Source organism: Syngnathus typhle, linkage group LG17 (genome assembly GCF_033458585.1).
Source record: "Syngnathus typhle isolate RoL2023-S1 ecotype Sweden linkage group LG17, RoL_Styp_1.0, whole genome shotgun sequence".
Lineage (NCBI taxonomy): Eukaryota > Metazoa > Chordata > Actinopteri > Syngnathiformes > Syngnathidae > Syngnathus > Syngnathus typhle.
Genome location: NC_083754.1, coordinates 1,032,619 through 1,044,826, shown reverse-complemented (window position 1 = coordinate 1,044,826; position 12,208 = coordinate 1,032,619). Strand labels below are relative to the sequence as shown.

General features: G+C 47.2%; 2 protein-coding genes across 3 annotated transcripts; both read right to left on the bottom strand.

Moving 5' to 3' along the window:
• Nucleotides 1-30: 30 nt before the first annotated feature.
• On the bottom strand, nt 31-3,116 carry fbxw9 (F-box and WD repeat domain containing 9). Of its 2 annotated transcripts, XM_061304063.1 has the most exons (8): nt 2,608-3,116; nt 2,064-2,193; nt 1,472-1,978; nt 1,048-1,315; nt 824-972; nt 542-745; nt 406-471; nt 31-295 (listed from the first exon to the last, which is right to left on the bottom strand). In XM_061304063.1, the coding sequence occupies exons 1-8, from the start codon at nt 2,784-2,786 to the stop codon at nt 212-214; spliced, it is 1,587 nt and encodes a 528-aa protein (XP_061160047.1). In that variant the 5' UTR covers nt 2,787-3,116; the 3' UTR covers nt 31-211. The 2 variants fall into 2 exon arrangements, with proteins under 2 accessions (XP_061160047.1, XP_061160046.1); XM_061304062.1 differs by having other exon boundaries at nt 1,048-1,978.
• A 2,099-nt stretch (nt 3,117-5,215) lies between these two features.
• LOC133170875 (transportin-2-like) lies at nt 5,216-12,189 on the bottom strand. The gene is made up of 25 exons (XM_061304061.1): nt 12,094-12,189; nt 10,849-11,025; nt 10,576-10,651; nt 10,301-10,450; nt 10,012-10,118; nt 9,812-9,945; nt 9,650-9,731; nt 9,428-9,550; nt 9,098-9,216; nt 8,928-8,988; nt 8,635-8,809; nt 8,172-8,324; nt 7,883-8,108; nt 7,505-7,676; nt 7,347-7,433; nt 7,181-7,288; nt 6,950-7,108; nt 6,742-6,829; nt 6,563-6,661; nt 6,389-6,484; nt 6,237-6,312; nt 5,987-6,086; nt 5,839-5,913; nt 5,430-5,566; nt 5,216-5,359 (listed from the first exon to the last, which is right to left on the bottom strand). Exons 2-24 carry the CDS (start codon nt 10,960-10,962, stop codon nt 5,459-5,461), a joined length of 2,688 nt encoding a protein of 895 aa, XP_061160045.1. The 5' UTR covers nt 10,963-11,025; nt 12,094-12,189; the 3' UTR covers nt 5,216-5,359; nt 5,430-5,458.
• Nucleotides 12,190-12,208: the final 19 nt, after the last annotated feature.

The window sequence follows — 12,208 nt, the reverse complement described above, 5'->3', positions numbered from 1 at the left end:
GAAAAAAAAAAAAAAAACATACATTTTGAATATTGTCTCAAATGATTTATTGTTCATTTCATAAGTTGAAACTCATCATGTACGTAGCTTCACTACACACACGGTGACATACTTTATGATTCATATATATTATCATTTTGTATTTTAGCTTGTAGCTATCAAAGACGTTTTTTTGAAATGCTGAGCACATCTTATGTCCCCAATGTATTGGTCAAAAGTCATTCTTTTTGGGCCTCCAGATGTCCACACACATATCCCTTGAGGCGACAGCCAGGACACCAGCCTCCACGCTCAGCTGGCGGAAGGGGGAAAAAAGGGCAAAATACGATACGGTCGCGTTCACCAAACGGCAGCAGTGTTGAACGTCGGCGCCATCCAAATAGCCAAGTCGTGCATTTCACTCACCCCACAGACTCCTTCTTGGTGGCGCAAGGTGCATATTGTCTTTGGGGGCCCGCAGGGGATGTGCACCTGCGGGCAGGTGGCAAAAGTTCCATGAATCATCCATCCAGCCATCCATCCGAGGTTTGCGACACATTACCTTGACAGTAAAATCAGAGGAGCAAGTGTAGAGGCTTCCAGGGGACTTGTGAATGCCAGTGACCTTAGCCGTGTGGCCCACATCAAAGTCTGCCAGGTGCTTCCAGACCCCCTGCTGCATGGAGAAACAGTGGAGCATGCCCCCGATGTCGCCTCCCCAAATCTCCCCGTCACTGTAGCTCATGGAATACAGGTAAGAGCGCAGCTGAAAATACAAAAAGGCAGACAACTGGAGTCGCTCTCTGTCACAGGAGCACCATGTCCACGGCGCGCTTACGCTTACCCGAACTTTATACACGCTTTTGTCCGCCCTGCGATCGTGTACGACCAAAGAGCGATCCCGACTGGCCGAAATGATGTACTTGTCGTCGGCCGCCAGACAAAAGACGGCGTAGCTGTGGTGTCGCAGGGTCCTCACCAAGGGAACGCCGGCTAGGAGTCAAAGAAAAGAGACGGCCGTCTTGTTGAATTTGGACCGACGGAATGGAGCCAAGGCGACTGTCTCACCTCTAGGGTCATACATCTGTATCTTCTCATTCAATGTTCCGGCCAGCAAGACATCTGGCAGATAGGACAGGCAGGTGACGGCAGCTTCGGTCCTGATCACTCCCCTCTCCGCCCCGCCGGCCCGGAGGTCCCACAACTTGACGGTGCTGTCGAAGCCCCCCGAAGCCAGAAGGGGTCCCTGAGATGCCAAAGTCCACACCCAGCCCTGATGGGTGTTGAAGTGGTCCTGGCCTCTCAACGTGTGCATCAACATATGACTGGAGTCCGCCTGCAGATTCCAAAGTTTAACATCCCGATCTCGGGAGCCCGTGGCGCAAACGGCCCCCTGGCCCCCCATTAAGAGGACCGTGTCCACTTGGGCGATGTGGCCCGAAAGGAGGGTGACGCATTCCAAGGCTGGCGCCGGCGGCGGCGGGGGACTCACACTTCTGGGAGGTTGTCCCGCATTGCCCTGAAAGCCAGGGTGAAGCAAATCTTGTCTGTGATCAGGATGGTCAAATAAAAAGCCATCCCCATCTTCCTCCATCATCGCTTGTGGATTATCGTCCAATCTTCCCTCCGGCACTTCCCTCAATCGGGCCTCACGAACAAGAGGCGGCAGTTGAGCACCCATCGGTTCAAGAAACACCCCTTCGTCGTCGTCATCATAAGCCACCATCTGCTCGGGCTCCCTAAGAGCCGCTCCGTCCGGTTGGCCGTTTTGCAGGTCCCTTCGGTCTCGCGAGTCGGCTTCAGCTCGAGGCTCCTTGGTCACGACCCGCGCTACTTTGGTCCAGCAGGTAATCAGTGTCTCCATTTCCAAGCAAGCTAAAGGCCACTCGAACTCTTCCCTTGGCCTCACTGGAAAGCGGGCATCTGTCCCAATGAGTCTACGTGCCCGCAGCTGCCAGCTGGTTTTGTCCTTCCCGACATTGCTCAAAGCGTTACATACCTGCAAAGATGAGATGTCTGCTCAGATGCGCCATCAAATCTTTCGCTTGCTTGTGTCAAAAAGGAGATGAAGATGACTCACTCACCTTTGGCAGCACAGAGATGACACAGTGAGCAGGAAGGTGTGAGGCAATGTGGGTGACCATTTCCCATGGCAAAGACAGCAACCCGTTGACCTCAGGGCATGCAGCAGCATTAGCAGCAGCATTCGGAGGACTGGAGGGAATGGATTCCAAAAATCATTTGTTATTGACTACAAATCTTCTATCTTGATTCATAGATCTGTGGCCGTGTGAGAACAATCACATAGGCCTGGCTGAACTAAATGGAAGAATGCAACTTGACTTACATCTTTGTTGCCAGCTAACCTAAAAAAGTCCACAGTAGCTATATTCCCAAGTAAGATGAGGTCAACTCGTTTCACTTTACGCAAACATGATTTTATTGTGCCATCTTGCTTTTAGTGCTTGTGAGTGTGTCATGGGTTCAATAGAGTTGTTTTTGATGGATTTGTTTATTTCGGCATGTACATAATCAACATTTCACATGACTTGAAAAGGGAAGCGGTTGAAGCGATTTGCTCGGGAAACACTCTGCATTGGCTCATTTTGACATCATTCCAATCCTTACCTTTGCAGCTGTGCACTTGAGGCTTCGCTATGAACAAAGTCGTGACATTGTCCACTTTGTTCTCCATCGTTACCGGTTGCAGCCCCTTTGTTTATCCGAGCGTCATCCATAGCCGGAGCCGAGGCAGCATTATACATGCCCAACAAAGCTACACTCATCACTTCTTTTGCTGATTGCATAGTTCCCCGAGTAGCAACACCAATCACCGAAGCATCAGGCCAAAAAAGGCAATTGTTAGTTCAAATATTGAAAACACCTCTCGTTAGATCTCATTTTATGGCAACGTCAACTAGATGGAATGGACATTCTAAACGATGTCATCGCCCCTTTAACACACGACACAAAAGCGAAAATCATCCATGTACAAAGAAAAGAACGCACAAAAGCGAAAATCATCTGATTGACATGTACAAAGAATAAAAAAACGTAGTAGTGTAGCAATCAGCTGTTTAGTAGATGCGGGCGAACTACAACTTCCGGGTGCAGCACTACGTCATCAGCGTGCGCCATAAAAACAAGGCTTACGCGCACTTGGATTTTGGCCATTGTACTACAACATACGGTTCCTACCTTCTTTTTCCATCAAGCTCCACTGGCCAGGTTTTAGTGTCTCTTTAGTGTTACAAAGGATTTAACTATAGACAGTAGAGGAGTCACTTTCTCCATTTCATTTCAATTCGATGCACAAAATAATTGAGACGGCGTAATAGAAAACTTTTATTTTCCCCCTTTGACAAAATTAAAAAGGAGTACATCAGCAGACATCCCACCTGCACCACAGTTAAACAAAAAGGGAGGTGAAAGTCGCCAGCCTTGATAAACAAAGTTAGGAATCAGATGTTTTCCCTAAGGTATGCGCCCAGCCAGCCCAGACTCTGTCGACCACAACATCAAATTTGATGCAATTAAATGCTCCACTATAAAATATTTCTTTAAATGAAAAGAATAAAAAGGAAAAAAAACTTTTGAAGTCCAAAAAAACATTTGTGCACAGACCGCACAAAAAACATAAAATAAATTAAAATTCCACAAGCACAAAAATAAAAAAAAAATCTTCACAATATGCAAGAAACTCCTGCCTTAATTCTTGCCTAGAAAATGAACAAGCATATTGTATTTCAGCAGCTTTAAATGAGCCAATGCGATTGTGCTGCAAAAGGTCATGCCGAAAACATTGAAGTCATAAACTAAATTAATGAAGCTAGCTAATACTCAGGAACACAAGGTGAACGTTACATATTCCTTAACTGGCAGGCAAATGTTTAATGGCAGTGGCCACACCATTCCCCCCCCCCACATAACCTTAGGGTAGGGCTGGTGCAAAATAACATGTCAGCAAAACACCCATACGCATTCTGCCAAAACAATGGTCCACTATGGACGACGGCTAGAAGACAAAGCTGGAGAAAGATGGCCCGAGACGGCTATCCAGTGTCGGGCTGAACGATTGAGATCAGTGTATTCCCAGCCACAACGTACGTACACAGTGTCAACAGGCGGAATAACAGGTCAGCTCAAGCAAAAGCTGGAACATTAGCCCACGAGTTCAGCATCATATTGCCATCAGCAAAGCTCTTACGCAAGAATCCCCCCTAAAAGGGCTCCATTAGAAATAATAATAATAATAATTGGAACGCATGCAAGGTTCATGGCATCTTTGTAATGACCGCCATTTGCATTCAAAAAATGGATTGAAGGGGGATTTTTTATTTAAACACAAAGCTGCACTGGGATGAAAAATACTGAAGTAGTCCCGCCTCTTCAATATTAGAAGCTAAATTATTATGACTATGTTGAGAGGCCTCAAGTCTAACTTTTTAGTTCTTTAATCATTGCTTAAAACGGACTAACAATCCCAACAGGTTTATAATCCCCCTCAAGGAATTCTAGAATCCTTACAAAAGGACAAAAAAAAAAAGTGCATTTATATCAGTAAGAACCTACATCTTGTCGACGGCTTATCTCTTTTCATTGCGTCCGTTTTGAAAGTTGACGTTTTGACAGAAGCAGCAGCAGCAGAATCCTTAACCTGCCTACAGTATTTCAGCTCTTTGAATAAGTCACAGAACCCCATTTGAACATTAAGATGACAAATGTGGGAGCAAAACAAGCATCTTCATTGCTATACATCAGGGGCCTCCTTAAGTCATTCATTCAACATGCAATGGGATCGATCATACATGTACGGATGACGAGAGGAAACGGCCCTGCACACCAAAGGGTTTCTTACTGCATTGCTTCCTGTAAAAAGCATTTCCTGCATTATTACATGAGGAAAGCGCCTTTTCTTGAGCCTCTGGCTAAGCCCCTCACTTTGAACGCACCGAGCATTCATTGGGAGATGTGGGACTACGGCACCCGATGCCGATTCGAATGTACCGAGAAGACGAGCCCCGCCCCTCAACACTATTGAGACTGAATCAAATGGAGGCCAGGGGGTCCTCCCCTTTTACCACCAACAAACTTGAATCCCTCCCTGTGGTGCTATTGGTGAATGTCACTTTTGAGCGTGTTGGATTTATTAGCGAGGCGTGAAATCCAAGAGGTATACGTACATCCCTAAATTTACCCTCCCTCCCTCCCTTTACCGCCCACCCTCCCTCCCTCCCTCCCTTACAGAGACACAGGGCACAGGGAAAGGTGGGGAGGGGACCCTCTGCCACGTGAAGGCCCGTCACGTCCCTCCACATCGTCCCTCCCTGCTACGCTGGGCAGTGCAATGAGTCCCCTGGTAACCCCTCCCCATGTTCACCTAAAGGAGACAGCAAAAAAGAAAAAAGTCAACCATGGAGACTGGATGCTTTTTCAATGAGCAAACGTACCGAACTGGTCAGCATCCAGCGTGGACTTGTTAGACGCCGTAGCATGCCGACAGACGCTCCTTCAACAGTGGAGGGAACTGCTCCGAAAACTGCTGCCAGTTATCTTGACCCACCTGGTCTTTGAAGCCGTGCAGGATCTAGCAAAGGGAGGAGGTCTACGCTCAATAAAGTTTGACCCACACAAATCGGAACTTCCTGTCCATGAATAGCTCAAATGTTGAGAATTCCTAGGGGAAAAAGAAACATTTCTGGGGCGGCTCTTCCGCACTTCTCAGATTAAAAAGGTCATCCGCAGAGTGTGTCAGATTTCGAATGTCTTAGAAGTGATCATCACAGTGTGACGAGACCGCCCACCCACCCGAGCTAGACGCGTCCAACCGTTTCAATTCAAACAATTGATGTCACTAACCTTACAAAACATGTCCCTCAGGTCATCCTTTGGGTTGACCCAGGAGGCCACAGCATCACAAAAGAAAATGAAGTCCTGAAAACAAAGAGCTGGCTTTTATGATCAAGGGGTCACAAGATGAATCTGCTCGGTCAGCACGTCAGCTCACCTGCACAACACCGGCCGGGTTGACTCCAATCATCACGCAGATCCCACGGAAGGCTGAATCTTTCTCTTCGTTATCCCTGATATTCCTCAGCGATGTGCACCTGGCAAGACAAAAATCAAAATTCACCGGCCGGGTCTTCAAAGTTATGCTCAACCAACATTGCGGTGCAGAATGATAAGTTATCGTACGGGGGAGTTTAAATGATTTTGAAGAAGAAAAACAATAAATAAAAACAAAGACCATGACTCACCATGGCCTAATGAAATGTTGAAGCTGTGGCGCCACTTCCTGAGGACAGACATAACCCAGTCTGCCTATTGTAATGGCTGCACATGAAGGACAGACAAAAGTATTCAGAATATCATTGCTTCAAGAGAAATACTTCACAATTCACATGCATACCCGTGTTTTCCAGCAGGGTCTTTGGCGTGTTGGGTCGATTGATGATCTCCACCAGGTGGGGCAAAACCACTCCAACGTAAAGCTGCATTTCTGCACCTAGAGAGAAGAAAAGGACAAAAACACATGAGCAACCTCATCTCTCATATGGCGGCTGCCATCGACCGCTCCACTCACCCATTTGCATGGCAATTTCCCCAATGGCCCAGGTGGCGTTGTTACACACCGAAATAAACTCTGGGTTCAGATTGAGGCCGAGGATGGGCATAAACTCAGCTGGAAACAAGACGCACCCAAAAAATTGTTTACAAAAAATAAGTGTGGCGGAGGTGTCATGAGTTTTGAAAAACACTCACCGATGCAAGGTTTCACATGCAGGAAGCAGACCTTTGTCAAATCTCCCAAGAGAGCAAAGGAGCTTTGCCTCACTTCTGGCATCGTATCCTGCAACACAAATATCTCGTTAGCGCCCGTCTAACAGCAGCAGGCTTAGTGTTTGTCCAATCTGAGCATCAACATCCAAGATAACAAAAAAAAAAAAAAAACTCGCTCGCCCATCTGTACCTGCATGCACTGGAAAAGCAGGGTCATGATATTCGACCGGGCTACCAGTTGCTCCACATGACTTCCCAGACCTTCAGCCAGGCCACTGAGCAGATCCAGGGCCACGATCATGAAATCCTTATCAGGGGCCTCGTACTGGTCAGGGTGCTGGTTGTACATCTGCAAAGGTTGCGCCCCGGTATAAATGTCAGAGAGAGACAGAGAGAGCGAGGAAGAAAATGGCCTCCTCACCATAGCCTGAGCTAAAGTCTTCTGGACAAGTGTGACGCAACGCTGGTAAACAGGTTCGCAGTAGGGCAGGAAGCCACTCTGGAGCGCCGTGGCGACTGAAGACAAACACTGGCAGAAAAAGGACATTTTCAAATCAAAACCTTGCACTGGATTTGGGAATATTTACCTCCAAAAGAGGGAAAAGATCCTTGTCCTCATCCTTGAGCTCATTCCACTTTGCGATGAGAGGGGGCATGAGCTTTTGAATATACTCCTGAAAGAAAAAGAAAAGATGACGACGCGCCTGAACGAATGAACGTGCGGAAAATATATGTCAGTACTTACGGGCTGATTAAGGTGGTGGCCCACCGAGTCGGCAAGTGTTCCAATGGCATCGTAGAGGATGAGGAGATTCTTGTGCTGGTACTTTCCAAATGCAAAGACCAGCGTGTCCAAGATGAAGCTTAAATATGGGACAAGCTCTGTGCATGCCTCCTCTTCTAAGGTGGCAAAGGCGCTATGGTGAAAACAAAGATGGAGGACAACAACAACAACATGACTAATCTAATCTATGGCACAGAAATGACTCTACCAGTCAACGAATGATTTGATAAAAAATGATGTGGATCAGAACAAAATATGGGAACAAAATGTATCACTGTTATTCAATGAGCTGGGTGGGTCATCATTTCCACGTGAGGAAGCCACGCAGGAGATGCTCACCTGCAGGCGGCTTCTTGGACCCTCTTGTTGGAGTCCAGGATGCACTTGAGAAGCTCCGTCATGAGGGGCTTGAGGTAGGAGTCGGGGGGCTGGGAGACCACCCAATGCGCGTAACGACTGAGGGTCCAGCAGGCGATGGAGCGCACCAGGGCCTTCTTGTCACTCAGACACAGGATAAGGTGCGGGATGAGCTCGGGCAGGTAAGGTACCATGCCTTGCATGCAGCCTGGGGAAGCACAAAGACAATTATTCCCCCGCCATTTTGCTTTCACCGACGGACGGATCTTACCTTCGGCGATGGCGCCCAATACGAGGATGCCGGATTCCTTGACGACCCAGTCGGGATGGAAGAGCAAACCCTTCAGGAGCGGCAGCAGGTGGGGCAGTAGCTCATCTCGAAACACGTTGGCCAGCACGTCCAACGCTGCCGCCGAACACTTTCCTGCGCATCCAAATCAATTCCTGTCATCATTCTACGCAGAAGATTTGGAAGCAGCCTTCAAAGAACATTTCATTTGACAGGACGCGTCTCGATTGGCCGAGAGGGTGGGTACAAAATGTGCCATAGCCATTGTAACATCCCAATGGATGCGGGTCTGGAAAATCTGGATCAGAAAATTTAGGAACAAAATGTATCATCTTTTTATCAATGAGCTGGGTTTTTCATCACTTCCAGATATGGAGACCTCATTTTCAAAGTCTCAAACTCCTGGTCGATCCGCTTTGTTTTTTTTGGTCGCATTTCTACTCACGCAGATTCCAGTCAGACAGCGTGTCGTCGTCATCATCGTCGTCGTCGTCGTCAATGTCCTCGCTGTCGCCTCCCTCTAAACCTTCGTGCTGCAAGGTGACCGTCCGCGACCTGTGGAAACGCGGCTTGATGTCCTGATCGCTGTCTGGTACGGCCTCGTCTTCCTCCACGTCTCCCTGGTGAAAAGATAGAGCCGCTTGAGACCAATTCAATTCTATCAGCTGCTTCAACGAGATTAGATTTAGTTTACAAAACACTGCCCGGTACTTTGAACGGAGCAGGAAAACAACTCACCTTCAACAGTATGATATCGATCTCGGAGTACTTCATCCCGTTCACCAAGATCGGCGTTAGTCTACATGAAGATGCGGGGGAGGAAAAAGTCAAAGTAAAAATCTCACAAACTGATCAATCTAGTGAGCGTTTTATTTTTTTGACAACTGCAATCAATGTTTGTTACTCACTGCACCAGGTGTCCTGACAGCATCTCCTTGCAGATGGGCTGCTCCGCAAGAGTCAACCAAAACTCGCAGGCTTCCAGAGCGACGTTCTCATCCGGGTCTTGTGTGCGCTGCAGCATGTACTGCACGAGAAGAGAGAAAAGATGTTGGCAACGAGCGCAGCACAGCTCAAACAAGGTTCTGGCATTGAGCTGCAGCAAATCTGGATCAGAAGTTTAGGAACTTAAGGTATCATTGTGAATCAATGAGCTGGGTGTGTCATCATGTCCAGATGAGCTACAAATGAGGTTGAAAAGAGCTCAGAGTTGAAGGAGCTGCGGTCGGTTCCCTTACCTGGATGATGCTGTGCATTTGGGGGATGAGCCGATCGATGCGGACCTCCAGAAGCATGACCAGAGCTCGGCAAACGTTCTTTCTGACTTCCGAGTCCTCGTCTGCCGCCAGCGCAAAGAGGCTCTAAAGAGGTGACGTGCAGGTGGGAAAACAAACGTCTGTCAGTCAAAAAAAGAAGAGGAAGAATCTAGCTCTGATTGATTTGGGCATCTGAACACCAACCTCGATGAAGGTGTCAATGTTGTTCATGAGGGCCTGTGCTCTGCCAATGATGAACTGATTGACACAAGCTATGGCGTGGGACCTGTGCAGGCACACCACAACATTCATTCACATTCATTTATACCGGAAGATAAATAAAGCAGGCAGGCTTCCGCCTTGTACCGAATTTTGGAGTTGGAGTGCTTGAAGAACTGAAGGAATTTGGGTATCATGACGTTGAGCGGTCGGTTCAAAGCGTCGCTGTCCAGCAGCTCCGACGAGTCCTCGCAGATCTTCTGCAGTGCTCCGAACGAGCCCTGAGACACGGACGCAAGGAAATTGAGCCCGCTGGTCGAATCTTTTCTTCTGAGAATGTGATGTACCTCGCATGTATTGTAGTCCTCAGAGTTGAGCAGATTGCAGAGCTGGGGCAGGAGCTCAGGCCACGACTGCAGCTCTCCCTTGGAGGAAATTGTTGTAATCAAGATGCCTAAAAGACAAAGCGCGGGCAGGATTTTAGTCCCGGGTGGAAGCACCAGAGTGTTTGCGAAGGGCTGCCGGCATCTCTGGATCAGACAGTATGAGTAGAAAACCTTCACGGGTAGTCAGGTTGACGATATGCATCACCTCCAAAGGCGGCAAAGGGCGTGACGAGATGAGAGCGACACTCACCGATGGTGGCGCGGATGAGGGGCGAGGGGTCGCCAATGTTGTTGACGCATTCCCGCTTGATGAAGTCGGCAACAGTTGGCGGGAAGTTCTGGTAATGGGCCTTAACATTATTCTTCAGAATCAGACCGCTGAGAGAGCGAGTCGGCTCGTCTGTTAAGAAGCAAGGGTTCCACATACGGGACACACTTTGAAGGTATATGTATAAAAGAAATGGTGCAAGATGAATTGGAGATTTTATTACAAAAATAAAAAATGATCGCTTTTCAGTGGCTTACCTTCACTTTTGAGTCTTGTAAGGACAAAGATTAGATAGTTGTTAAAATCAGGGAATTGGTTCAGTTGTTCAAGTTTCTAGATTAGCGGTTAAGGATCAAATATTTGATTATTTTAACTTCCATATTGGTCTAAGAATTATTTGAGAATGATCGTTTAAAGATCCATATTGCGCAACAGCAATTCTTCACGGAACTCCCATTTTCCATCCATTTTCCAACAACCCGAGACAAATTGGAACCAATGTTTTTTTTCACGTGACAAAGTCAGGATACTTCTTGGACGGCTCTTTGCGTTGCTGTGTCGGGTGATTGCGAGTCCTTAAGCAGCTGGAGGACCTGCTGGAGTCCCTGCTCGTCTGGCTGCCACTCCATCCTGTGCACATACATTGGCTCTTACCAACTTCTTGTGATAACACACAGCCAAGAGGGTGGGGGTCGTCAACAAGTAGTCTTGAGATCAGACAGTAGGAGTACAAAGACCATCAGTGAGAGTCAGTTGTATGTCACGCATCATTTCCCAAATAAACGGATATAATGTGTGTTGAAAACAGTGATGGGAAATCTGGACTTTATTTTTATTCACATAGACGAGTTGAATCGGGACTTCTATCTTAATATCTTAATTTTTAACACAATTTCTGTACTTGTACTCAAGTGCCATTCCTGGCTAAATCACCGGCTCTAAATCAACTTTAGGAAGAGGCTAGCGGCCCAAAACGAGTATATTAAACAAATCGAGCGGTTCAAATCTACAACCAGGCTTAATCCTTCAAGTTAATCCAATCCCAACCCCCACGGCACCCGCTCAATCATTAAAATGCATTGAATCTACGAATGCGTGTACGTATAAACACATTCCGATCCAAACACTTGGAGTGTAATACGAGATGATGTGGGACCTGAAAGCCTTGCTTGATGGTCCCGCGTTCTACGCTTTGGCTAAGAAAACGTGAGGCTAAAAGTCAGCTAATTTAGCTACGTAGCAGGGCCGTCGTGTCTAATTTGGATTTTGAGTGAAAATAAACCGTCACACATGTGGAACGGCTACAGCAAATCAACTCACAGGAAAACAACAATAAACTATTTTGTCGATGGTGTGTTCTGCTTCACATTAGATCAACAGAATAGAGTCCGCTAACGAAATTGCCCTTCCAGCTCGGGCCTGGTCGAACGGAAAGTTTCAAGGCATCGTGCTCACATGTGACGGCCACGATTAAAATATGATCGCAACCCTAATCCGAACAAAGACGCCCAACACAATTACTGTTACCATGTAACCAACTCGAATCGGTTTATTAACCGCAGTTAAGGCGTTGATGTCAGCTAATATTAGCTGCAAACTTGTTGAACACGTTGCGCAAGGTGGTGCTAATGCTAAAGCTAGCACACGAGCTAATGCGTTACAAAAATCATTGAAAAAAACTTCAGCCAACATAAATGCGCTCCTTACTACCGAGATAAGAAACCTATCGCAACACTTTATGTGTTTCAATCCAAATCTTACGGTACCATACGTACAATATCGACTTTTCGTTGATTTATTAATGCAGGGCCGCTCCTCGACCGTCCCTCGTAGCGGTTCTTGTTCAAATGAGCACGTTGACTGAAACTGACTCCTGACGGCTTCCGTTAG